Source organism: Heloderma suspectum, chromosome 8 (genome assembly GCF_057233095.1).
Source record: "Heloderma suspectum isolate Gila_16-S chromosome 8, 16-S_ref, whole genome shotgun sequence".
NCBI lineage: Eukaryota > Metazoa > Chordata > Lepidosauria > Squamata > Helodermatidae > Heloderma > Heloderma suspectum.
The window spans coordinates 37,994,807-38,021,017 of record NC_139465.1 but is presented as its reverse complement, the minus strand read 5'-3'; the positions used below and the strand labels follow the sequence as shown (position 1 = coordinate 38,021,017).

At 44.3% G+C, this 26,211-nt stretch overlaps 2 protein-coding genes across 2 annotated transcripts in view; both read left to right on the top strand.

Annotated features, from left to right (window-relative positions):
• Window positions 1–26,211, top strand: LOC146339032 (dipeptidase 3-like). Its single transcript, XM_084812892.1, has 12 exons — window positions 1–155; window positions 1,147–1,273; window positions 4,438–4,567; window positions 7,140–7,281; window positions 10,327–10,396; window positions 13,602–13,778; window positions 14,827–14,914; window positions 18,193–18,260; window positions 20,540–20,547; window positions 20,589–20,724; window positions 25,373–25,429; window positions 25,957–26,211. The coding sequence occupies exons 1-12, from the start codon at window positions 1–3 to the stop codon at window positions 26,209–26,211; spliced, it is 1,413 nt and encodes a 470-aa protein (XP_084669018.1).
• LOC146339031 (dipeptidase 2-like) overlaps window positions 25,373–26,211 on the top strand; it is a 62,775-nt gene continuing 61,936 nt past the window's right edge. The window contains exon 1 of the mRNA XM_084811990.1: window positions 25,373–25,429. The gene's annotated coding sequence lies outside the window, so the exon portion shown is untranslated. The remainder of the gene's footprint in view (window positions 25,430–26,211) is intronic.

Below are 26,211 nucleotides of genomic sequence, written 5' to 3'. Positions count from 1 at the left end.
ATGCTGATGGACTCGAAGAGGATTCTGTTGAAGTTGTTTCCGGTGTGGCTGCTGCTGCTGCTGCTGCTGCTTTGTGGTGTTTCGGATTCCAGAGCTGAGAAGTCGTTAAGTCAGAGGGCTCTTGATCTCATGGCAGAAGCCCCTTTAATTGATGGGTATGTCAAATGTCTTTGGAAATGTATCTTATAGAGACCCTGGAGAGGGAGCCTGAAAACCACCAGCAGCTCTTATAAGTCTTATTAAACATTAAACATTAGAAGAACATCCTCTTGCTTCTCATAGGCCCCACCCATGTGCCTCCATGTTCTACATGAACATCAACTCAAAGAAACTTTATTAACAGCAAAACCAGCCAAGAGTCCTATGACACCTCAAAGACTAACAAATTTATTCTGGTATACGTTTTTGTGGACTAGTGCCCTTTTCATCGAATGTATGGAGTATTATGGGGAGCTTCAGGTTTATATACAGTGCATATGGCTGGGGTGGTGGGGAGAATTGTAAACAGTGAGTTGCCACAAGATTCTGAGCCTTTCTACACAAGGCATTTATTGTGAGCTCGTGATTCCTCACTCACGGTAGTTTGCAGGTGCTTTAGATGACGTCATCATCCTCCAGAGCCTCTCCCATGTTTTCCAAGCATTTTTGTGGGAGGGGGTGTGTGTGACCAGAAAAGTCCAGTATTCTGGGGAATGGCAGAATAAAATGCTAGTGTAGTTGTGCAATTCTGCTATACCACATCGCCACCTAGAGGTTATGTAGCAGAACATAGAGAAAGGCAGAGAAGGAAAAACCCCAGAAAAAAAATGTGTAGAGGATCCGATCTTAATTCCACAAAGAATTTGGAAGCAGAAGTTACAGTAAAGTGGTGGGTTAAAAGCTTCATCTAGAAAAGCCCACAATCTCCTTTCGGACATTCCTGGTCAATGCAGAGAGGTCAGGGGTGGAGGTTACAGGGCTGGTGTGTGTAGCCTCACCATATTTACAGTTTTGAACACCTCCTGGTATGATACTCCCCTCCATACAAAGAAGTAAGTATGTGAAATACAGTACTGGGAAGGAGCTTCCATTTGGTGAGAAGCAACTTTTGCTGGGGAAAGACAGGCCACATGTCTATACTGCTATAACGTCATTTCTTTTTCCCAGACACAATGACATGCCACTGAAGCTGACATGGTTCTACAAAAACAAGCTGAGTAAAGTTGACTTAAGGACCATTGACTCCACACTCACAAACATTCAGAAGCTCCAGGCTGGCCATGTTGGTGTTCAGGTAGGTGGTATGGATTTTGAAACTAGGGGCTTTTCTACATGAGGCTTTTAACCCGCCACTTTACCAAGGCTTCTGCTTCTGGATTCTTTGTGGGATTAAGGCGGGTAACATTACATGTGTGTCTTTTTCCCAGGGGTTTTCTTTATTTGCCTTTCTATATGTTCCATTACACAAACACTAGGTGGTGCTGTGGCAGAGCGGAATTGTGCAAATACACCAAGGTTTCATGCTGCCATTCAGAGAAATACCAGACTTCCCTTGTTGGAAAAAACAGCAACTCTGTAATGGTTGCAAAGCACAGGAGAGGCCCTGGAGGATGACAATGTCATGTAAACCACCCACAAACTACCATGAATGAGGAATCACAAGCACACAATAAATGCCTTGTGTAAAAAGGCTCAAGGAGTCAAACTACGTGTTACATTAAGCACTGTGGACAGTACGCACTATAGTGTGCACTGTGAGAGGAAGGTCAGACAGCTAGCTAGCTAACGTAGCCCCAATTAGCCATTCTCCTCCTGGGGTCTTCACCCCTGCCATCAAGTGGTTGTCTTTCTTTTTTTCTGGCTGCCTCTACAAAAAACAGTCCTGTGTTGATCTGGGGTCTTGATTCTGTCAGGGCCCAGCCCAAATAGGTTGTTTTAGATTACCGAGATGAAGCAAAGCCACTTGCGCAAACAGACGACAGTTTATTGATGCAGAATAAATATGCAAAGGAAGCTCACATCTCTCATCAGTAGGGATGTATGGACTGTGTAAAATCCTCTCCGTCTGTGTTTCACGGATTGTCAGGTGCCTTTTGTTCTGTCATCTGCCCATACACAGATGTGATTTTTTTTTCATCATGCAAAAAAATACATAAATAATTACATATTTATTTAAGTATTTACATAATTTACCTTAGTACGTAACATTTAGTGTATTGTTCCCCATTCCCATTCCATTCAACATTTCCTCAGCAGAACCTTACATATTTTCCTATGAATTTATATGCGTACATTTCAGGAAAGTAAAAAAAAATCATCCAAAAGTCCATGGACTCAGCGTGGCCTGAGGGGGTCGCTGTGCAGTGGATTCCACAGGTCGGATTCTTAGAAATCCGAGCTCATTTTAGTCCGTCTCAAATTTCTCCAGCATCCCTACTCATCAATTGACAAAGCAGGCACCTTTGTCACAAGATGGGTGTCTTTCTGGGACCCCAAAATAGATGAGAAGTCATTCCTAGAGCCACAAGCATCTCCAGGCTGGTAGCGTGCTTTCCCCCATGGAGGAAGACCAAAGGGTAAAGCCTGTGGGCTGGATTTTATGTTTCTCTCACCTTAATTCAAGAGCTGACAGGCAACACCTCTCCCTCTTCTCAGAAGGAGCAGCAGGGATTCCACTTCTCCTGGGAAGCAAAGAACAACATTCTTATCTCAGAAGGATGAGGTAACCGGGCAAAGGTTTAGCAGATGAACAACTGTTGACGCATGAAGCTGTACTCGCCTGATACCAATTAGCTTAGTGAGAGGCCCACTTTGGGTAGTTAAGCCTGCTTAAATCTACACACTATGTTACGCTACCCAAGTCTCTGTGTAGCTACCAGCAGCATATAGGAATGCCATGCAGTCCACTCATTGCTCACCAACAAACTCACTACAGACCCCTTATCTTCTGTGGTAGTGTTGTCTCCTATGGACTTCCTTACTGGCCCAGCTAATTCTCTATACTTGGTAGAGTGGTAAGGTGATCAGGCAGGGGGTGAAAATCAAGGGTTTCACAGCCATCGTGAGATTCCTGGTTCCTTTGTGCATTGAGATGTGGCTGCAGCCAGGCCCAATACAGATTGGCTTAGTGTGGCTATCTCCCTCACAGCAACCTCTCCACTCCACTAATAATGGGGAGGGGGGCTTCTGTTAAATGCCACCCATCCCTTTTAAACCCTAAATGTATTTATTTATTACATTTGTATACATTTCTAAAGCTGAAGTTCTCTGGGCAGTTCACAAAAACTAAAACCACAGAATACAGCATAAAATACAATATAAAATATAATAGCTTAAAACTACAGTATAACAGATCAGCCAGAGTAAAACCTGGCAGCAATGCAGAGATTTAAAGTGCAATAGCAGATTTAAAACAACAGAGCTAAAGGACTGGAATGCTAAAATGCCTAGGACATTTTAAAAAAGGCCTTCACCTGGCGCCAGAAAGAGCACAACGCAGGCACCGGGCAAACCACTTTGGGAAGCTCATTCCACAACCAGGGTGACACAGCAGAAAAGGCCCTCCTCCTGGTACTGCTCTATTTCTAAATGAAATAGATTGTTTGTTTGAATTTGCATAGATTAGACTCGCCCACTCTGTTGTTCCTTATAGCAGTTTACTGTGATCCCCCTATTTGAAAGCAATGTGCCTTGTGTCAAAGGGCTTTTTTATTTTTAAATTGACATGCATGGATTTTTGGTTTTTGTAAGTGTTGTTATACTCAGTTCCCCAAATGGAGAAAACGGGAAGTGGGATGGTTAGGCCGGGCTTTTTAATTATGAACGTACGTGGAGTTCTTATAGATCTGACTAAAAAGTTGCAGGATGAAATCCTAACCCCACATAGAGCACTGATGAAAGAGAGTGCTCACACATTAAGAGATATTTTTAAAAAACCAAAAAAAAACACAGACCTCAAAGACTTTACTAAAGGAATATTGTCTTTTCCATGGTGATGGCTGCACTTGAAGTCAGCTCATCACTTGGCTTCGAAGTATTGACACCAGAGTGAGATGCAGGTGAATGAACACATTTCAGTGGTGAAGAAGAGGAACAACTCCAGGGAACTCTAGCCAGCAGGGCCCTGCTGGGGTGTGGGGCCTTGACAGGTGGCTAACCCTTGATGCCAGTCTTGGTGGAGGAAAGAGTTAAAAAAAAACCAAAAACCTTTCCCCACATCGCAGTCCCAGTCTGGATTCCTATCCCCAGTGCCTTTTTTATGAAGGAAGATAGTTGTGCAGAATGTTACTTAAAATACTTCCTAGAATCCTCTGCAAATACAGATGAGTTCTACGGCAGAAACACAGAGGTTCTGTAGCAGTGAATCTAAAAAAATATTGACCCAAGGAGGAGCATAGCATATCTGCATCTTAGATACAGGATGAATTTAAAAAAAAATACACTCCATGTGTCTTTCAGTTTTGGACAGTACAAACGCTCTGCGGTTCTCAGAACAAAGATGCAGTACGTTTGGCCCTGGAACAGATTGACATTGTCAAGCAGATGTGCCAAAGCTACGATGAATTGGAACTGGTGACATCTTCACAAGGTGAGCTGAGGACTTTTCATATTCCTTTGCTTTTAGAGCACTGAGCTGGGACTCAGAGAGGTATTTAAGTGTATCTAAGGTAGGGATGTCAGAGAAATCCATTTGGGAGGTGGAATTCGACGGGTTTTCTTAGGTTCAGCCCCTCTGACTTCGTTCCGGCACCCAACTCGGTCTGTGGTGAGTCAGATCGGTTGACAGATTTTTCCAGGCATCTTGCATATTTTTTTCGCCGGTTCTTCAATTTGCACAAAATTCTGAGCAATTTGCACAAATTTGCACAAATTGCTCAGAAATTTGCACAAATTGCTCAGAAATTTGCACAAATTGAAGAATCTGTGGGTGTGTGTGTGTGCAATTTTTCCTTTCAGGAAAAAGCCCAGAGTTTGGCTTGCAAGTGCAGATCAAATTGTACAAGCCCTGGAACTCCATCAAGTAAAAAAAAAAGAACCAGATTTCCCAGTGATGGACATCCCTAATCTACATGCAGTAGAAGACCCCCCCCCCCACCTCACTTCCACCATATTATGAATTGCCAGGACCAGCCCAAGATCTTTTGCTGCCTGAGGCAGGACAAGATGACGCCCCCTCTCCATTCTATGCACAGAAGCCAACTGGGCTGGCAGTTTATTTATTCATTTCATTTCTATACCACCCAATAGCACAAGCTCTCTTTGAGTTGAGCCTTACTTCACCACTGCTGACAGGACGCCATCCTCCATTGCACCTGAGAACAAGCACAGGGCAGGCTGCATGGCATACACAGCTCTCTCTTCCCGACACCTCGCCACTGCTTGGCGCCCTCCAGCATCTGCCACCTGAACTGGCTGCTCCGCTTTGCCTAATGGCAGAGCCGGCCCTTATAGACTGCTTTTACAACTTCAAAAGTCACTTGTTGTGTGGCACTGGAAGAGATGCTCTTTGGGGAGCTCAAGCCCAACTCATCTTGCACTCTTGATTCTTTGGATCCATAACCGGGTTTTCAACCAATAGGCTGCCTTCAACTCGGAACATAAGAAGCCGCCTTAGACAGAGTCAGAGCATTGGTCTGTCTCACTTAGTATTGTTTACAGTGGCAGCTCTCCAGGGTCTCAGACAAAGAATTTTCTCATCACACACTATGCTGCCCTATTAGCTGGAAATGCTAGGGAATGAACATGAGAACCTAGCATGCGTATGTGCTCCCCAGGCAGGCATCACATTTGGCACCCTTGGGACTGAAATAGGTTTGCAATCCTGATCTATTTTATTTAATTATTTGTATTTATTACTACATTTCTATCCCACCCTTTCCCCCTCTTGCCAGGACCCAAGGTGGCTCACATAGTCCTCCTCCTTTCCATTTTCTCCTCACAGTAACCCTGTGAGGTAGGCTAAGCCGAGAGTCAGTGACTGGTGGCTACTAGTCCTGATGGCTATATGCTACCTCCAGTATTGGAGGCAGTATGCCTATGTACACCAGTCGCTGGGGAACATGGGTGGGAGGGTGCTGTTGCAATTGTGTCCTGCTTGTGGGTTTCCTGTGGCCAGCTGTTTGGCCACTGTGTGAACAGAATGCTGGACTAGATGGACCCTTGCTGTGATCCAGCATGGCTCTTCTTATGTTCTTATGTTCATATATGTAGGTGCCATTCATACTTTGCAACTGGTGACATTGCTAAGTGGGTACTCATAGTAAACCTTAGGGATTGCAATGGGGAAGCCAAGAGAAGTAAACTGGTTTAGGTTTGTGGTGTGGACATGTCCTATTTGGACTTTGGGGTTATGGCATCATGGCAGAACATGTACAGAAAGAAACTAGGAGCTTAAAAAAAATCTTTACATATATCACAAAGGGGGGGGGGATCTGACCACCAAGAGTCATATTTACAGCACAAACTTACATTAAGTTTAACACTTTAACTGCATGACTCCCCCTGCATACCCAGACAAAGAATCCTGGGAAATGTAGCTTGGTGAAGTGCTAAGAATTCTCTTTTAACGTTTCTTATCCCTTTCATACAATTGCTAAAGTACGCTATGACTGAGAAGGAAATGGCAAACTAACTTATGGGGTTCACCACACAGAGGCTTTTTATCTCTCAATTTTAGCAGGGCAACCTAGTAAAATGCTAGTAAAATGCTTCTGGATTCTTTGCGGGATTAAGTTCAGCCCTTTACATGTGCTTCCCTTCCACCCCTTTTCCCCTTTATCTGAAAGTTCTATACATTTTATTATACAGCCACTAGATGGCACTGTTATTATAGTGCCACTTCCTCTTTGCACAATACAACCCAATTCAAAGCACTTCTTTTTGTTAGCTCATTATTTTCTTTTCAAATTAAGCCGTGGAAATGGTCGGAAACCATGGGAGAGGTTGTTGATGTCATGTAAAGGACCCGCAAACTTCTGTGAGTAAGCAATCTCAATCTCGGGATAAAAGCCCCATGTGGAGAAGCCCAGAGTCTGTATTGTAAATGTGCCCATAGTGACAGAACAGCTCATGTAGTTATCAGCCCACCAAGCTGCTCTATTTGGACTGTTCAGTGTTAACATCCTTTCCAACTTTAGATCTGTCTATCTGCTTAAATACAGGCATTGTTGACAGTCAAAAGATAGCAAGCTTGATTGGTATCGATGGAGGTCATGCCATTGACAACAGCCTTGCAACTCTGAGGATGTTTTATGATCTAGGCATTCGGTATTTGACGCTAACACCACAATGCAGCACTCCCTGGTAACCAACGTTCAAGTATTCCTTTATCTTTCGCCTTTCGAAGAGGTGGTGCTCTTGGAAAAAGCAAGAGAGGAAGAAACTTACATGTCCCAAAACAAAAGATAAAATATTCTCAGGTGCCTGAAAAAAGTTCTTTTCAAGGTCGAAGAAGCATTTTAAGACAACAGAAACATTGGAAGGATTGTTTGTGATGTATTTGGAGAAAAGTAAGTGGTTTCTGAGGAAGGAAAGTCCTTTCCAAAATGTGTTGGGCATAATACACTTTTTTCCAGGCACCTGAAAATATTTTCTCTTCTGTTTGGGGGCTCTAAAAGTAGCCAACACCAGTTCAAACACGTAAGGAACTGGTATGGCGATATGACATACCAGTTGGTGCAGGAGCCTAGGGACAAATGAGCAGGGAGCCAGGGGCAATAGGAAGAGGTTGTGGATCAAGATTAAGTGGTTAAATAGATCACAATAAAGAACTGCCCTGACTACTGAGTGAACTGTGATGTGACCAACACAAGTTCTAATTCACATTGACCATAAACAAAATCCATATTAGTGTAATACCCTTAGTAGCCCAATGAAAAGATCACAAAAATGTGCACGGTTTTGAGATCTCCAGATCTCCTCATCAGACAAGATGTTACAAAAAGCAGGTGTGAGGGAGAGAGAAACAATTAGGCTCTGCAACTCATGTGATGGTTACAAAGCTGGACTTGGAGCTAGCCTCTAGAGCAGTGGAGGCTGGTGGCTCCGATTTCAACGGGGCTGTAAATCCATTCTGGGTTTCAGTCAGAACCAGCCAGAATCACAAAAACCAAAGGTAGCTGTGTTAACTGATAGAAAAAAATCCATCTTAGTGGAATACCTCTATTAGGCCAACCGAAAGATCACAAAAATGCCCACGTTTTTGAAATGCAAGTCTAATGTAAACAAACATACTGTTACGCCCACCCCACTTCTCCAAGGGCTGAGAATTTCTAGGGGTGCACCACATACTTGGATTTGCTTTCCTTTGGAAGGAAACTTCTGGAGGCTTACTGGTGTTTTGTAATATTTGCATTTCTTTACAATGTACAGGTTGCGTTCTCTCTCTCTCTCAAAACTCTCTGACCTGGTTCACATGATCACTGCACCCACCATGGCTTATTAGCCACGGTGGGCTGTGCTGCCCATAGGCACCAGGTTGGTAATCCAAGCCCAACAGCCATGGCTTCTTGTTACATGTGAACCCAGGGAGGGTGGGTTGTTGGGGTGCTTGACAAGCCACCCAGAACCCATGGACTGTTTTAGGGTTGTGGGTGGGTTGCCAACCACCCCAGCAACCCACTGTTCACACGTAATGAGAACCTACAGCACACCCCAGCCATGCTCTGAATATTCAAAATGATAGCCACTGCCAAGATAGGAAGCCCCACAGAGAAATTCCCCCATGATGTCTTCTTGCTATGTGTGAACCAGGCTTCTGTCTTGTTCAAAACTGCTGTCTATTTTTCTTTTCACCCTCAGACCCCTTGTCTCTTTCCCCTGGCTAGAGTGAGGAAACCCAGGTGAGTCATCTCCAACCATCACCTAGCCTTCTTGGGCCACCTTGGCTCCCATGCAGACAACTCTCAGGAACATCAGGGCTATCAACAGTCTTTTATCAAGTATAAGAGGGTAGCCAAATATTGCCGCAAGACAACCTACACTGATAGACAGAAATCTGATAGGAAACCTCTAATAATATATTTGATTCAGTGGAGGCTGGTGGTTCCTATGTCAGTGGGGCTGTAAATCCACTCTGGGAACCAGTCAGAACTCTAAAGGAGCTATCCAAGGTGCTGAACCCTATCCCCAAAATGATTTGAATGAAGAGTCTTGAGTAAGCTACTGACATGTTGATTATAGATTTCTTTGTTAGATTTGGGGTTGATATATTATTTGGATTTAAATTTAAATTTTGTACTTTGATGTGCTAATCACATCCTAGTTCAGTAGATAAAAAGCTTCTTATAGTGAACCTTTGGTGTTTTCTGGTTAGCACCATTTTTTGAGCACCATTTCCCTCACCTTCTTTGTGCAAGGGCATATATGATAGGGTACCAGAAAAGCGTTGGCAGTCATGGCTGTGGGACCAAGAACACCTCCAAATACAGTCATATTGCTTCATTAAAAGATATATCTTAAATCAGCCCTTGATTCCCAACACGCAGGTATTCCTTTATCTTTTGCCTTTCTAAGATATAATCCACTTAGGGCACTAAATATATTTTATTGTGTAACACAGGAAGCTGCCTTATAATGAGTTAGGCCAGTGGTCTGTCTAGCCAAGAATTGTCAACACTGACTGGAAGCAACAGCTGTCCAGGGTTCCAGGCAGGAATTTTTCCAGCTCTTTCCAGAGATGCCGGGGATTGAACCTGCGACCTTCTGCATGCACAGAAGGGGCTCTGCCGCCACTGAGCCACAGTCCTGCTATAAGACTGTAGCCAGACACTGAGTTTATTAAATGGTTACAGAGCACACAAGAGAACTGGATGGTGTGCTTTATTAAGATGAGTACAAATGGATGTGGGTGGCCAGCATGCAGCACAGCCTCAGCTGGCTCAACTCCCATTCAGCAGCACTACCACCAGCTGCAGCAGGCAGGCACTCACCTCTCCAGTCAGCCCATGACAAGTTTCCCTGGCAGGCTTCTTCTTGGTTTCTGTTTCAGTTTGAGTGTTGCGGGTCAGCCAAGGTGGATCTTCTTCAACTCAAGAAGACTTCTCAGCCCAAGTCGTAATAGGGGAGGTCAGTTTGCTAAATGAGAGTCTAGATACTTAGGAAGTTCATTTCGGCAGCATGCCCCCATTCTGTTTTCATGGAGACCAAGAAGTTGATGACGAACCAGCGTCTTGGTTCCTTTGAACCATAGATCTACAAATGTTCTGCATATTGAAAGTGCCATGCCATCAGGGTAGCAGACAACATTTTGTAACCCTCTTTCACTTTAAAGTTTGGCATGTTTCTGTGTCCATGTTAAGATTTTTGAGTAACCTATTTTTTTTTTGGTATATTTTGTTTGCTTGTTAGGGCAGAAGCATCACCATCAGTAGAAGAGAACCTTTATCGCAACATTAATGGATTAAGTACCTTTGGTGAAGTAAGTAAATGTATACTTCTCTTTACATTATTCACCTCTGATTTTCTTCAGAAGAAGCCTTCTAGTCTCCTACAGCAATGCCAGTGAAAGGGTTCTCTCCTTAAAAGCCCCCTGAAAAGAATTTTAAATAAACAGAATAAATAAAATTGATGCACTGCAAACCTACCTGTTTTTCTTTCTTTTTTTTACACAAATGGTTTTTACAAAAGCAAGTTTTTAGCCTTTATTGTTGAAAAGGTGTGAGAAGTGTGTCCAATGCTGAGTGCCAAAGGGAGAGCACAGATTTACTTTGGTCAGATTTGTCTGAATGTCTTATATTGCTCCTTGCCCCATCCCATGATGGCCGAAAGCAGAACAGACATTGCAGAATTACTGGATCATTCATGTAATATAAAAGAAAATGTGTTCACTTGAATAATGTGTACTACCAGGGGTTCCCAACCTTTCCGGGGGTCTGTAGGCACATTTGGATTTTTAAGGAAGTGTTGTGAGCACTCTCACAAAATGGCTGCCATGGGAGGCTTTCCTATTCAAAAAATGGCTCCCATGGTGGACACAGCCAGCCACAAAACATTCATTTCCCATAAGCAAATTGATGAGATTTTTAAAAAAGAAAGAAAAAGTAACTTGCTCAAGAATGTAAGTACAAAACAGATGTAGTTGTCTGAGCTCCAAAACACAAAACCGCTTTTCTGAAACTAAATAAAGATGGCAGTAAAAGGGAGCATTTTGCTTTGTAGCATGCCAACTTCCCAGGTAGAGACTGAGACTGAGACTGAGACTGAGAGAGAGAGAGAGAGAGAGAGAGAGAGAGATATTAAATTTTTTAAATATCTTAAGAAACAAAATAACCATCAGGAGGGGCAGGAAGTGTAGCAGGGCACCAAGTCTGCTGTCATGTTGGAGACACCAGGGTTACACAATCTAGTTTTTGTTGTTGTAGAATCAGTGTCGTCTGGGCACAGAATGTTGATTTGTTTGATGAAGTACAAACTACACACAGCTCTGCGTACAGGGAATCAGCCAGAATAAGATCATAGACACGCATCTTGGTAAAGTGGGAATTCTTAGATGTAGAAGTAACAGTGAAGAAAGACATAATATTTGAAGAGGCTGTTTGATAGGGCCTCTGCTGTTCTGTAAACAAACAGACATTTTGATGTCCTGGGGCATGCTCCGTAAGGAACGGTTCTCTTAGTTTAAAGAGTGGTTGTGGTTCAGCTAATGTGGAGAACAGTCAGCCATGGAAGGTGCCTCCATCATCAACACACCTCTTCTTTCTAATTTCTAGAGCATTTTTTTCCATTAAAAGAAAATACATTTTTGGATTTCTTTTTGGTAGGGTGAAGAATGATGAATATGTGTGTGGGGGGGGGGACACTCTACATGGTCCCAGTGTACATCTTCTCTTTTTAAGGAGAAAGCCTCCCTGGTACATGAGGAAGGAAGCAAGTTAGAGAGCTAATCCAGCAATCAACTTGCTTGTTTGCTTGGCTTTAATAATGTTGCAAAGCCATTTCACACTGCAGATGATGGATCTTGTGACTATTCTCATAAGCAGGAACATAGGATGCTGCCTCATATCGAATCAGACCGTTGGTACAGCTAGCTCAGTATTATTGATGCTGACTGGCAGCAGCTCTCCAGGATTTCAGACAGGATTCTTTCCCAGCCCTACCTAGAGATGTTGGGATTAAACTGATGAGATTATTTAGTAATGATACCTCTTGTTTAGAAAGGCATTTAGCAGGGAAAAACAAAAAGGCAAAACAGAATAAGCATTTACCAGTCCCCCATGCACCTTACCACAATAAAAGGAGGCCACACCTTTCTTCAGTGAAGGAAAGACAAGAGTTTTACTCAAAATATTCTTGCATATACAATGCAGGTACAGCATACAGTTTCAAAAAAAGTTTGTTTTGTCTGTTTGTGTTCTATTACACTGACAGGAGCGAGAGAGCAAACTCACATGCTCCCAGCAATGGTAGAAGTCAGCAAGAGAGGGTGAGGGGTGGGGGAAGGAAGGGGAGGAGCAAAAGGAAGAAATCACTGGAAACCACAATGTAGGCAATAGAGTTCCTAAAACTGGCTGTCATCTGAATTCCCATGAATTAACTAATTGCAATACTGTCCCCTTCCAGTAACTTTCAGGCAAGGTTGCAATATTCTCAACACAAACCTGGGACCTGTTGCATGCAAAGTAGGTGCTCTGCCCCTGAGCTATGGCCCACTGAGTTGGAATTTGCCCTAGGTCAACTGAATGACAGAGAATATCCTTGGAATTTTGCTCTTCTCTTTTTTCAAAGAGTTTCCATGATTTCATCCTTCCCCCCCACATGCATTTTCAAACCACATGTTGAAAAAGAAAGAAAAGAATGCCACACTTTAGAGCAGGGGTCCCCTTTTTGGACCTGTGGGCACATTTGGGAATTCGAGAAACTGCTGTGGGTGCCACCACAAAATGGATCCCATGGAGGATGTGGCTAGTACATAATGGCTGCCATGGGGGCTTGGCTAGTCAAAAGAAGTGGGGGAGAGAAAAATAGTGAGGCTAGATGCTGGGGGAGAAAGGGAAATGGCAAGGCAAAGGGGTAGAGGGGAGAGAAAGAGCGAGGCTAGGAGGAGGGAGAAACAGCAAGGTAAAGAGGTAGTGGGACAAAAAGCAAGGCTAGAGGTTGGGAATGGAGAGAAACTGCAAGATAAAGGGGCGAGTGGGAGAGAAAGAGCAAGGCTAGGGGCTACAAAGGGAGAGAAAGAAGGCAGTTAGGGATGGGGAAGGGAGAGAAATAGCAAGGAAAGGGGTTGGGTGGAGAGAAATGGCAAGGCTAGAGGCTGGAGTAGAAAGAGAGAGCAAAGGGGAAAGGTCTGTGTGGATGGAAGAAGATTGGGTGGAGGCCAGAAGCAGCTCTTTCCTTCTCTTCCTGCCCACTGAACAGCTGATCAGCAGCAGGTTTAGGAACAGGATGGAGAACCTGGTGCCCTAACATTTTTCAAGGTTTTTAAAAAATTACTAAAAATACAATTTTGAAGGGGCCAGGGAGTGGAGAACTTCCTGGGCACAATTGGAGGTCCCTGCAGGTGTCACATTGGGGACCCCCGCGTTAGAGTCTTATGAGCATCATAAGACCTTAGCGAAATTGCTGCTGAGCTCTATATTTGGTCACACTCATAAAACGAACAGCGCTATCTGCCTACTCTCTGCTAGGAAGTGGTGAAGGAGATGAATCGCCTCGGTATGATGATAGACTTATCCCACACATCTGACACAACTGCAATGGCTGCCCTCAAAATCTCCAGAGCACCGGTGATTTTCAGTCATTCAGCAGCCTTCTCAGTCTTCAAGGAGCCAAGGAATGTCCCTGACCATATTTTGCAACGTCTGGTGAGTGTTATCTTCTCTTGTGCAGCTGTGAAGAATCAGGGGAAGAGGATCACAGTAGGTGACTAGGGGATATGGTTCCTTCCAGCTGCATAATAATTGAGGGAAATGACTCCACTAAGGTCCAATGCAAGGAGGGTCCAGGTAGGTACAAATATGATCCATTTCTTAAAACCTGGATCAGTATCACTTCCATTCTGTTGTGTGACAGCAGACCCCGTGGACAGCCAGGGAGTCAGGGGATCGAGCCAGGAGACTGAAGTGATAAGATCAATGGGGAAGATGACCAGCATGACATCCACAAGCAGAGATAGACAGCCAATACAGGTCCCAAGTTCAGGATAACGGCAACAACATTACCATTACCCAGAACTTGGGGCCAGCCACTCTCTCTCAGCCCTCAGGTAAGGGTGAAGTGTGTGTGTGCAGGAATGCGTGTGTGTGTGGAAACTATGCACGCCACTCTGAGCTTGTCCCATTCTGTGGTCCCTTGAGGCTTGCAAGGGAAGCTGGTAGCATCTGATGGCAGTCAGAACAAGAAAACAGGACCTCGGATAGCTCCATGTGGGACCTGCTGGCTGGAGTTCTATACAATGTTGTCTCAGTAGGGAGCTAAAGCCAACTGAAGCCTACTGTAAGGTGACAAGACCTGTAGTGTGGTCCGTTCCGCCCCTGCTGGAAGCGCTGACAAGTCTGTTAAAGGGCCCTCACCTGATTTTGCAGTCTTAGATTTCTGTGACTGCTGGGGACTCATCCTCTGAGTCAGAGGACGATGGCAGGCCTGTGTCTTCTGGCTGGAAGGGCCCTGAATAAGGACGTAGCCTGTGCCTCATCCAAATGCTCTGCTGCAGACTGGAAGGTTATGACACAGCTCCTTTGTGGAAAGTTGTGATAAATGAAACAACAAATCATTGTGATCTCTGTAAAATCTGAATAAATGACACTTCCGCACCAAGCTCACAAGAGACAGTTGCACAGGACAGCAGGCCTTGAATGTGTCTTTGGCTTATAGAGAACTGGCGAGCCAACTATTTTCTCCTCCACCATGCAGAAAGAAAACAAAGGAATTGTGATGATGACATTTGATATCAAGTTTCTGGCCTATGATGACCATCCAGCTGATGTCTCAACTCTAGCAGGTTTGTGGCTATGGCGTAAATCCTTGTAGAAAATAAGGGAAGGGGCAGGATTAAACACTTTGGGGACTGCTATAGTCTGGGGTCCTCCTGATACCTTTGCTTGATTAGCTCTTCAGCTGTTGACCCTGAACCAGGACCATCTTTCCAGGAAGTAGAGGCTGATGGCTTCAATGTCAGTGGGGTGGTGAATCCACTCCAGGTTTGAGTCAGAACCAGTCAGAACTTTAAAGGAGCTATCCAAGGTGCTTTGCACCTTCGATAGCTCCTTTAGAGTTCTGGCTGGTTCTGACTGAAACCCGGAGCAGATTCACCGACCCACTGACATGAGAGCCACCAGCCTCCACTGCCTCCATGAGGCCTCATAGCCCCTGAATCCAGTAGAGCTCTCTGAAGAAGGACAAGCTCCACCTTCTCCCACATCAGCCTGCCTGAATCCTTTGTTCTTCATCACGGGCTCTCTACCCGCTCACCCCACCATCTGAAGACAGGCCCTTTTCAGTTGTGGCACCTCAAATATGGAATGCCCTGCCCAGTCAAACTTCCCTAGCACCGGCTTTGCTGTTTCTTCCATTGGTTTTAGTATTGTTTTATAGCTTTCCTGGATTTTAGTGGGGTTTGTACCCCAGTTCTGTGACAGTATGTTTTTTTTTTGTTCTGTATTTCTATTCGTTTTTCAATTTTACACCATTGCAAGAGCCTTGTTACTGAAGGATGGCTTATGAATTGACTAAATAGAGGGCCTGTTCAGATGCACATGGGGGGAGGGTGGTTATGATAACTATGGGGTGGGGAGCGAAACAATGACGAGCGTGCCCATCATGCGGCCAGGAACCATGCAGTGCGTGTGGTTCCGCTAACCCCTCCACAGTCACCTGGCGATCTTCCTGGTGTGGTTACCAAGCATCCCGTCGTCTTCCACGGTGCAAATGGGCTCCTGGTGGCTACTTCAGTGTCCAAAATGGCCATGTGACCATAGAGAAAGTCCATGGCAGCTAGAGCATCACCCACAGTGGTGGACGCTCTATGGCCATGGCCTGGAAGTCCTCCGGAGCCTGTTCTAACCACCGGAAGGACCACCAGATGCACCCTGGGGTCCCTGAACCCTTTTTCAGGAGGTGGCTAGCAGGGGTAGCTTACTAACCATGAGGAACGTGGTTTTCTCCCCCCATGCAACATGCAAAGCCACCATGGTTAGCGGAAATTCCCATCATGGCTTCCTGTTACATGTGAACAGGGCCAGAATGTAAAGTTACCATCCTTGTCAGCCGGGAGGGGCAGCTGAGCCCTTTTGGAGTCTGAATCAGGCCGCCCACTGCCCAGTGAGGTTCACTTTCTCAGGACTCTCCAGCACAGGAGGAAAAGGGATCAGCCGGAGGAACATTCGGAAAAAAGATGGACCTGTGGATGAGGCCAGCAATGTGGTTACAGACAGCGGTGTAGCGGAGTCTGGCCTGCAAGGATGCAGCCCCAGCACTTTTTGGTTAGCAGGGATGCTGACATCACCTGCTGCCTCACTCAGAATCCCTTGTTCCCTCTGAGTTTAGCTGCAATCCTTGCAGTAGCTGGGGGGAAATGGATTTTCCCAGCAATGACATATTATTCTCAGTTGTAATGCAAAGTATTTTATGGTGGCTTGGTCTTCAATGGGCAATAAAGACCCATTAGCTTTACAAAAGACCTGCTCCTGGTGGAGATAAAACTGCTAGAACTGGTTTGTTGAGACAAGTCAACACAGCTGCCTGTAATTTTTGGACTCTCCTTGGGGGCGTGGCTTTGGGGACTGTTATGATGAGCACGTGCACTTGAAAATATAGCACTACACCACTGCTTACTGCCCACACCAGCGTTACCCCTGAGGATTGGTGCCACTGGCATGAGAACCAACTTCATTGCCAGCACTGTTCACATGATCGCCTTCCTTCAAATGTTACCAGGAATGGTATGGGAGCAATCAGTCACATTCGAGAGGCAATCACAACATCGCTGGAAATGTACATACTGGACCTAAGAGCAACATCCAACTAAAGTCCTACTTTGAGTAGACCCATTGAAATGAATGGGATGTAAATTAGTCATGACTGACTTAAGTCCCATTCATTTCAGTGGGTCTATTCAAAGTAGGTCTTTAGTTGGATTTTACCCTAAGAGTGTAGGATTGGAAGGGGGCATTTAATTTCAGAAAAGACCTACTGCAATGCCATGTGCCCCCACTCCTCACTGTCCCATGCCATGCACATGTTACTTCACCCAGTTGTACTGAGTAGCTCTGGCCCCTTTGAGTCTTGTTTGTTATCCAGTTACCGAGAGTGGGTGGACCTTAACCCTGGAAGCCCACCACTGAGGAAATTTGCTGAAGAAACCATCCACTCCTGTTGTGCTTATGTATTTTGGATTTCTCGGAGTTATATCCCACTCTTCATCTGAGGTGCTCAAAATGACACACATAAATTATCATCTCAACAATCTTGTGAGGTAGAGTAGAGTGAAGGTGAAGGATTTGCCCAAAGCCACCCATTGAGCTTCATGGCCTAGTAGGGACTTGAGCTCTGATCCCAGAGCTGGTCCATCATGACACTTTGCTGCCTGGGCTGAAGAACAAGATGGCACCTCCCTGCCCGTTCCATGTACAAAAGCCGACTGGACTGACTGTTAAGTCTTACTTCAATAGTGGTGTCAAGACAGCATCCTCTTCTGCACGTGAGGACACCAGGTGAACTTAGAGGGTGCAGGACAGGCCAGCTATGGGGCTGTTTACACGACACGCTAACCCACACCCAGTGGTAGAGCGTGGGTTGTTGTTGAACCGTGGGTTAGCGTGTTGTCTGAACCCAAGACATTTTCTGCAAGGGTGGCTTGTTAACTATGTAGTGTGGCTTGTAAACTACTCTGAACAACCCAGCAACAAACCATGGCTACTTAAGATGGATTGCTTGAGAAAAGTAAGCCACACTGCATGGTTAACAAGCCACCCTGTGGAAAATGCTCTGAGTTCAGACAACATGCTAACCCACAGTTCAACAACAACCCACACTGAATGTGGATTAGAGTGTTGTGCAAACCCAGTCTATGTGTAATTCCTGCCCCTCAGCATCTGCTGCTTGATGCAGCTGTCTCACTCTGCCTAATGGTAGGGATGGCCATGTCTGTTCACTCCTGTCCCAATCTTTGCCCACTCCATATCACACCAGCCTATACATATTTTCAGTCTTTCCAAGTCATGTTACCCTTTTGCTCTGTCATGTACTCATACTCTGTAATCTCTTCTTTTATTCCTTTAGATCATTTTGACTACATCAAGGCAACAATAGGCTCAGAATACATAGGAATTGGTGCAGACTACGATGGAGTGAATATGTTAGTAAAAATGATGTAGAACTGTTTTTAATGTCTTTGCTCCTCAGTACGAGGTGGATTTGTATAAGACGCGAGGTGCATAAAAAGGTATCTTACTCCGCAACATTCCATACAGCCCAGCTTATCATTTAAAGAGTTCATAACCTGCACGCTGACCCTAAATGCACTGCATTCACACTCCACCACGGCCTCCCTCTTGGGCACAGATAAACACACATGGGTTTAGCACATAGGTTAAGATGCAAGGTCAAACCATGTGGAACCCTCATGAGGAAACGATGGACTCTGCATCTCTTTTAAATGCTTCCCTTTCTGAAAATCTCGAAATAGTGAACAAACCAGGTGGATATAAATGGGTTATTTAAAAAAAATAAATCCAGTTGTTGTTGTTTAAAAATAATCCGTTTATAATATCAAATTAATTTTTACAACAAGGTTGCTTTAAACAAAACCTTAATTCAAATTTATTTATGTATTTACAATATTTATATACTGCTCCACATCAAAAGATATTGGAGCAGTGAACAGCAAAGATAAAGGAATAAAACACCATGTTAAAACAGTTGAAACATTTTTTTAAAGACCAATATCTTCCCCTGTATGCTTATCCCTTAAAACTCAGTTCACAACCATTCATCAAGTATTAAATCTTTTTTTTTTTTAATGTAACAGAGAAAAACTATGGCAAAAATATTTGAATTTTGAGGCAAGCATTATTGGTCTGGTACAAGAACTCATGCACTGTATACATCAGTGCCGCAAATTATGAAATTTTTAAACTGTTACTTTCAATCTCGTGGAGAAACACTGTTTTGCTTAATAATTACTACCATGACACACAATCTAGAACTCCTAACTCTGTAATGGATTGCAGCCTTCATCTTCAAGTGAGTGATCTTGTTTAGTGTCCTTGTGTGCAGTGGAGGCTGGTGGCTCCGATGTCAGTGGGGTAGTGAATCTGCTCTAGATTTCAGTCAGAACTCTAAAGGAGCTATGCAAGGTGTGGAAGTTCTGACTGAAACCCAGAGCAGATTCACCATAGGCTCCATACCCAGATGTCCTGCAGGCCGCCATGAAAATTATGGGGATTTTCTTACAATGAACATTGTAAGGAAGCAAGTCTGCTCATCTTCTTTCCTCTGTGCATTCAGAGACAAGTAATTATTGTTTCCACCTTGAAGCACATACTGTGTGGTTTCCCACACCACCTCAAAGACTTTTGCTGTGCCCTGCTACCCTGGCTGAATCCATCATACTTGTATGGAATAACAGATCAGGCTTGTGCCTGCATTCGTGCAAGTCCGATGGCTGGATGTACATCATATCTCTGACCCATGTGATCTGCACATCACATAAAAGTGTCTTTCAAAGGCATCTTTGGATGAACATGTTAAGCTTCCTTATACTGAATCAGACCACAATATTGTCTACAGTGACGGTGGTTCTTCAGGTTTTCAAACAAGAGTCTTTCCCGGTCCTTCCTTGGGGATTAAACCTACAACCTTACACATGCAAAGCAGAAATTAAATGAATAAATGTCCTTTACTACTGAGCTGCAGCCTATCCTGTAAAGAGAATCCAGTTCCTCTTGGTTTTGGCGAGTCACCTCATGGCACATATACTTTGTGAATAGCACACTTCACTTGCTTTTTTCTTTCGAGCTTTCCCCCATTCCATATCAAACTCATAGAAGAAGTGATTGAGAAAGATTGGGCCCTCTCTCCCATATAAAAACTTCTGCTTTTCTTGGCAAATGCACAGAGCAGGGGGACTCATCCTGCTCTGTAAGGAGGAAAGTACTTGTTTCAATGCATTGGATGTGTAAATCTCCATGCTGGGAAAAGTGCTTTCTTCCCCTTTACCAGCACACTGATTTCTGCCATATTAAGCTTTTCAGGCCTGGAAACTCTTCCAGACAAATTGAACAAACCCTATTTTCCTCTGCCATAAGGAGTGTGAATTTTGCAATTGGAAACTATACCTAAACAAAGTACTTTACTAAGCCTGAATTGCTGGAACTGAAGTCAAGCTCATGCATTTCCCTGGGAAATAACAAACGAACGGAACATACCAAACCCCATAGGTCAGCCTTCCCCAACCTGGTGTCCTCCAGCTGTGCTGGACTACAACTCCCAGCAGCTCCCAGGCAGCCATGACCCATCCAGTTGGCTGCTAGAAGAATGTTGTGGCAGTTTAAGTGAATTCAGTCCTTGCTTTGCTCTGAGGAGTATAAGCAGGCCCCCACCCAGTCCCTGCAATTCCTGCAGAGAGGAGGGCAGGTGTTTTGTGGTGAGTTGTTCCGTGTTTTCTTTGCTAACAGACATCCCAAAGGACTGGAAGATGTTTCCACATATCCAACCTTGATCGAGGAGCTGCTGAATAGAGGCTGGAGTGAGGCAGAACTGAAGGGCATTCTGAGAGAGAATTTCCTTCGCGTTTTCCGGGAGGTGGAACAAGTAAGGTTAAAAATAAAACAACATTCTGGGCCATGCTGGTTCTTTTTTTGAAACCCATCCTGTGGCTTTAGTGTGGCTTGGCTGCTAACAGTGGATGCTTGGAGTTGTAGTGCATCACCTCAGCTATTTGGATGCTCAGCTTACATCTACTGCAAGGGTGGGAGAAAGTGAGAAACTGGTCTGCCCCATCTGTGTGTGTGGACGTTAAGGGGAAAGTCTGCGTGTAGGGGACAAGGACATCTCTGCATCCTGCTGTAGCATGCATGGCATAGGAATGGGCTCAAAAATTACATATTTTCAGTAGCAAAAAGCAGGAAGGAGGGAAGGTCTTTATTGGGGTTTTCAAAGTGACAAGAGGGTGAAAAGGGCAATTACTTGAAGAGAGGGTCTGTTATGCAGAGAGGCTCAACTGCTGACATTCTTAAGCCAACGATCAAAAGAAAAAATGCTAAATATAGACTTATCATCTTATTGCACATTTGATGGAACTGTAGAAAGGAAAGGTCCGCTTATTTGATTAGTATTCATGAAATAATGGGATATATGACTTGCAACACATTTCACTTTAAGATCTGGTTCGCACGACATGACAACCCATCGTGGGTTGAGTTTATCCTCAAGGAACCGTGGCGCTTGCCAGCCACCACTACAAACATTCAAGCCCCAACTAGAGGTTGCTGTGACTTACGGTGTTGTGCGAAGCCAGCTGGCAGGGGTTATTTCAAGGTTAAACCACCCCCGCATAGCCCTAAAACAGACAGTGGGTTATGCAATGGTTATTTAACCCTCAAGCCACGGCAACCCCCGGTCAGGGCATGCATACTCATCATAGTGTCCAGCACAGGCTGCAGCTACTCAAGGGTAAATTAACCCCCTCGTGTCTTGCGAACTGGACCTAAATCTTGCTGGTCTTTTGAAAAAGTAGCACCAACAAGAGGTAAGGAGGGAACTGGCTGAGAATGTATTGCCTGATGAAAAAATAGTTCACTGATTACTGGTTAAGAAAAGTTTGACATATAATGATAATGGCTTGGTTCCAGACTTCTCCTTCCGCAAATGTACAGGGTTCCTTCCATTTGGAGAAGGGATTTCGATCCAGTGGAGGCTTCCACTGTTAGGGGGAGATGATTTTTCCTGACCCTACCTTCACCACCTCCCATGGTGCTTTGGAGGGTCCCCCAACCCTCCGGAGCAGATTTGGGGGAGGGGCAAGGGTACAGAGAAAGGGCAAAAATATCCTTTCCACCCTTCCACCAGGGGGAGCATCCCATAACTTGAGCTCTACTCACAGGATCCAACCCACTGAGTTTATTCGACATATTTGAGATGTCTATGGTAGGGCAAAATTCTTTCAATGGATCCTTTAAAAAATAACAATAAGGTAGTCTTACTTTGCTTACTGAGAGAGGAATAGGCAAAAAAAGGATGCAAGGCATCAAGTATAAGCAATTGGTATCCATTACTTAGAGCCAGTATGGTGTAGTGGCAAGAGTGTTGGACTGGGAGCTGGGAGATCCGGGTTCTAGTCCCCACTCGGCCATGGAAGCTCACTGGGTGACTTTGGGCCAGTCACACACTCTCAGCCCAACCTACCTCACAGGGTTGTTGTTGTGAGGATAAAATGGAGAGGAGGAGGATAATTTAAGCCGCCTTGGGTTCCTTGCAAGAGGAATAAAGGCGGGATATAAATGCAATAATAAATAAATAAATAAATAAATTACTTAATAATCTGATAAGAAACTGGTTAGATTTATTTTCTTTCTATTTCTCTATCCTTACGAACAGATAAGTGAATATAAAATCTTACAAATGTCAATAGCTGAATGTTGAAGACAACTACTACTATTATCATTATCATATTCTTCATTGTTATTATCATATTATTATTATTATTACATCCTACGTTAAGCAAGAGAAACAACAAAATCTTGTGGCACCTTAAAGACTAGACATTTATTATGGCATAACAAACTGTACACACAGTGGTGGGAGTAGGGTGGGTTGTAAACAGTGAGTTCAATGGGAAATGAAATGCAGAGAGTACAGACAGTGATAATTACTCTCATATGTGTGTGCACCTGTCTGTCTGTCTGTCTGTCTCTCTCTATCTAATATCTATCTATCTATCTATCTATCTATCTATCTATCTATCTATCTAATCTTCTTGCATGTGATGGACTCCAGTCCACAAAAGCTTATGCCATACTATGTTTGCCATACCATATTTGTTGCCACAAGAATCTTTGTTGTTTTTGCTATGACCCCTATGGAAACTGAGCAAGGGAAAGGTCCCAGAGGAGCTCATGTGTTCTAAAATGTGGGCAGATATTGGGGTCGAAAGGGCAAATGGAAAGAAGGAGAAGTAACACAGGAGAAAGGCAAGGAAACCCTCCTGTTCTGATTGTGTTAAGTGATGGAGGGTGGCACCAGGGGGTGGGGGAGCCTGATGCCTGTCCTCTTTTTAAAGCAGGGAGGTGGTATCAAGACAATGACCTGGTTCACACAACATGAAAGCCAGAGTACGGGTTGTGTATCAGTTGTTGTTGAATCATGGGTTATTGTGTTGTGTGAACCCAGCCACACTAACAAACTATGGTTTGTTAACCACAAACAACCCACAGTTCACAACCCAACAACAAACTATGGGTTCTCTTCATGGGTTGTTTGTGGTTAACAAGCCATGGTTTGTTAGCGCGGCTGGGTTCACACAACACAACAACTCATGATTCAGCAACAGCTCATGATTCAACAACCCATACTCAACTTGTACTCTGGCTTGTTGTTTTGTGTGAAACCAGCCAGTGGTTCTATGTACACTCAGTTATGCCAATTCTCATATTGTGACATTATGAATTACACGGGTTGATGCCTAGCATAGGATAGGCTTGAAAATATGGATATACAGCAAAGATGCTTCAGACAAGCTGTGAACTGGTTCAGACACTTAGTAAAGAAATGCCCTTTAGACATATTCCTAGCTCTGCATGTTACAGAGTATGAATGTAATATGTATTGTCGATAAGATTTCATAGGAGTGCTATTCATAATAATCTATGTATGCTAGTTGTAACAGATTAGTAACAGATGTTATTAGTACTGTGTCTGTTCTGAGATAATTCTGAGAACTGGAAAGTGTTCTTGGAAATGGGGCAAAAAAGTTGTCACAAGTGAGTTGGTTAATTCTTGGAAGTAAAAAGCTCATTACCTCATGAGGAGATAAACCTTCACGAGGGGGCTTCTGAAGTCAGTAGTAAATCTGGCTGCACTAGAGAGAGGCCCTTCAGAGCACTTGAGTAGAAACTATGAGTCCAAAAGGTCAAGATGCACAGAGGTGAGTTTAAGATAAAAGAACTAGAGCTATTATTTAGAGCAGTATGACTTAGTCTGAAACTAAGGATCAGGGCCAAATCTTCTCATGTCATATAGATACAATCCCATCATGGTGACGCTACATCCCTCTTGCACATTTATATTTTGTAGCACACACAATGACACCTGTTGCAGTATTTTGGATAATACGGAATAAAAAGCGGGAAATAATGCTAGAGAAGTGGTATACGGAGTGCATAATGTGCCCCAACAGTTATCAGCACGCTTCAATACTGATACAAAGGACTAGTGCAGATCTAGTCCTGGTCATCAAAATAAGGGTAAAAAAAGCAAGAGTTGGATCTCATTTGACTTGGATTTCTGCACTGAGCAAGGGGTTGGACTCGATGGTCTTACAGGCCCCTTCCAACCCTACTATTCTATGATTCTATGCCCAGAGAGATCCTGGGAGATGCCTATCAAACATGGTTACCTAAGCTCTGCAAACCACGCTAGCCAGATAGGTAACTGTAAGATCTTAATGATGACTGCCTTTTTGGTTGAGAAGAACAGAACTTTAATTTTACTAAGAAATATGCTAGCTACTATTTCTATTATGCTTCTAATCATCCTAATTGCATTATATGTAGTAACGTGTTTTGCTCGTTGCATCATTTCAAAGTGTCATTATTCTTGAATAATGTTTGACCAATAAATATATATTTTGTGGTACCACTTTGTGTTAGTTGGCTTGAAGAGTGTTTCAAGGACCACAACCCAATTAATTCTTGAAGCCCAACACACTCAGCTGGGATCCATACAACTGTTGCTGAGTGTGTTGGGCTTCATAGTTAAATTATGGAACTCGCTACCACAGGATGTAGTGATGGCCACCAATTTGGATGGCTTTAAAAGGGGGTTGGACAAATTCCTGGAGGAAAAGGCTATCCATGGCTCCTAGTCTTGATGGCTATGCGCTACCTCCAGTACCAAAGGCGGTGAGCCTGTGTACACCAGTTGCTGGCGAACATGGGTGGGAGGATGCTGTTGCGCTCATGCCCTGCTTGTGGGTTCCTGGCCGACAGCTGGTTGGCCACTGTGTGAACAGAATGCTGGACTAGATGGACCCTTGGCCTGATCCAGCATGGCTCTTCTTATGTTCTTATGAGTGGGGACTGTCCATACAGCCACTGTTTTTTCTCTCGGTCAGGCAAATCACAAGACACACTTGTTCAGAGAAGAGAAACCAGCTAGTCGAATAGGGCAGGACTAGGTCTCCCATCTCATGCCTACCAGAGGGTCTTACCTTATGCTTAGCTCTGAATTTGAATTCTTCCAGGTGCGGCATGACAGTGCTTCCATGAAAGCAAGCGAAGTGGAAATTTCCCCAGAAGAGGTAAAACATCCCTGTCGCCTAGAGCTAAAGCCTCCTCCTAGAGCTGCCTTTTAGTATTGATTTCTTCACTGGGACAGCCAAACAGGCGAATGTTTCACTACCACTGTGTCCATGCAGAAATCATGTTGAGCAAAGAGAATAATAAAACTATCTGCCTGGACAGAACAGATTTGGTGATCTTTGGAGGTGATCAGGTACACAGTGGGGTTTCAGGGTGGGCCATGGGATAATGCTCAGGAGAGGGTCAGGTGGGCCCGTTAAGATTTGGGGTGAGATGGGGTATGTAGTGATTTGCTTTCATTACTCATCTAAACCAGTGAAGCTCCGTGGGGACCGGGGCAGTATCCAGTAGTGCCCAGCTGCTAGCAGGACCTTCTGTTCACACAGTGAAAACCTAGTGGTTCTTGAAGCAATCAGAAACCAGCCAAAACACTCATTTCTGAAAGGGTGCAGATCAGTGGAGCCTGCACAAGGGAGCTCCACTGACAAGCCCAATTCGGGACATGAGCATTTCTGCTTGTTTTCAGGCTTGCTGCAAGGAACGCTGCTTCCCCCTTGTGCGAGCACTGGATCTCACAAGCACAGTGGAACCAGTAGAGGCAAAGTGGCCCTATTGGATTCTACCCCAGGAATGCCAGACAAACTCTCCACCCACTACTGCCAATGTTCCCCTGTCATGTGTAGCTGTACAGGAATGTATGGTGGGTTTTAGGCCACACTCTGTGTTCATCCAACACAGCAGTGAGTCTCAAGAGGCCTGGCCAATGCCCAGCCTGAACTGA

What these genes read in the sequence shown, in the direction of transcription:
- LOC146339032 (XM_084812892.1), top strand. Translation starts at nt 1, where the DNA reads ATGCTGATGGACTCGAAGAGGATTCTGTTGAAGTTGTTTCCGGTGTGG. An exon ending in ACTGGTGACATCTTCACAAG is followed by an intron (nt 4,568 to 7,139) that starts GTGAGCTGAGGA and finishes GCTTAAATACAG; the next exon opens with GCATTGTTGACAGTCAAAAG. An exon ending in ACCATATTTTGCAACGTCTG is followed by an intron (nt 13,779 to 14,826) that starts GTGAGTGTTATC and finishes TCCACCATGCAG; the next exon opens with AAAGAAAACAAAGGAATTGT.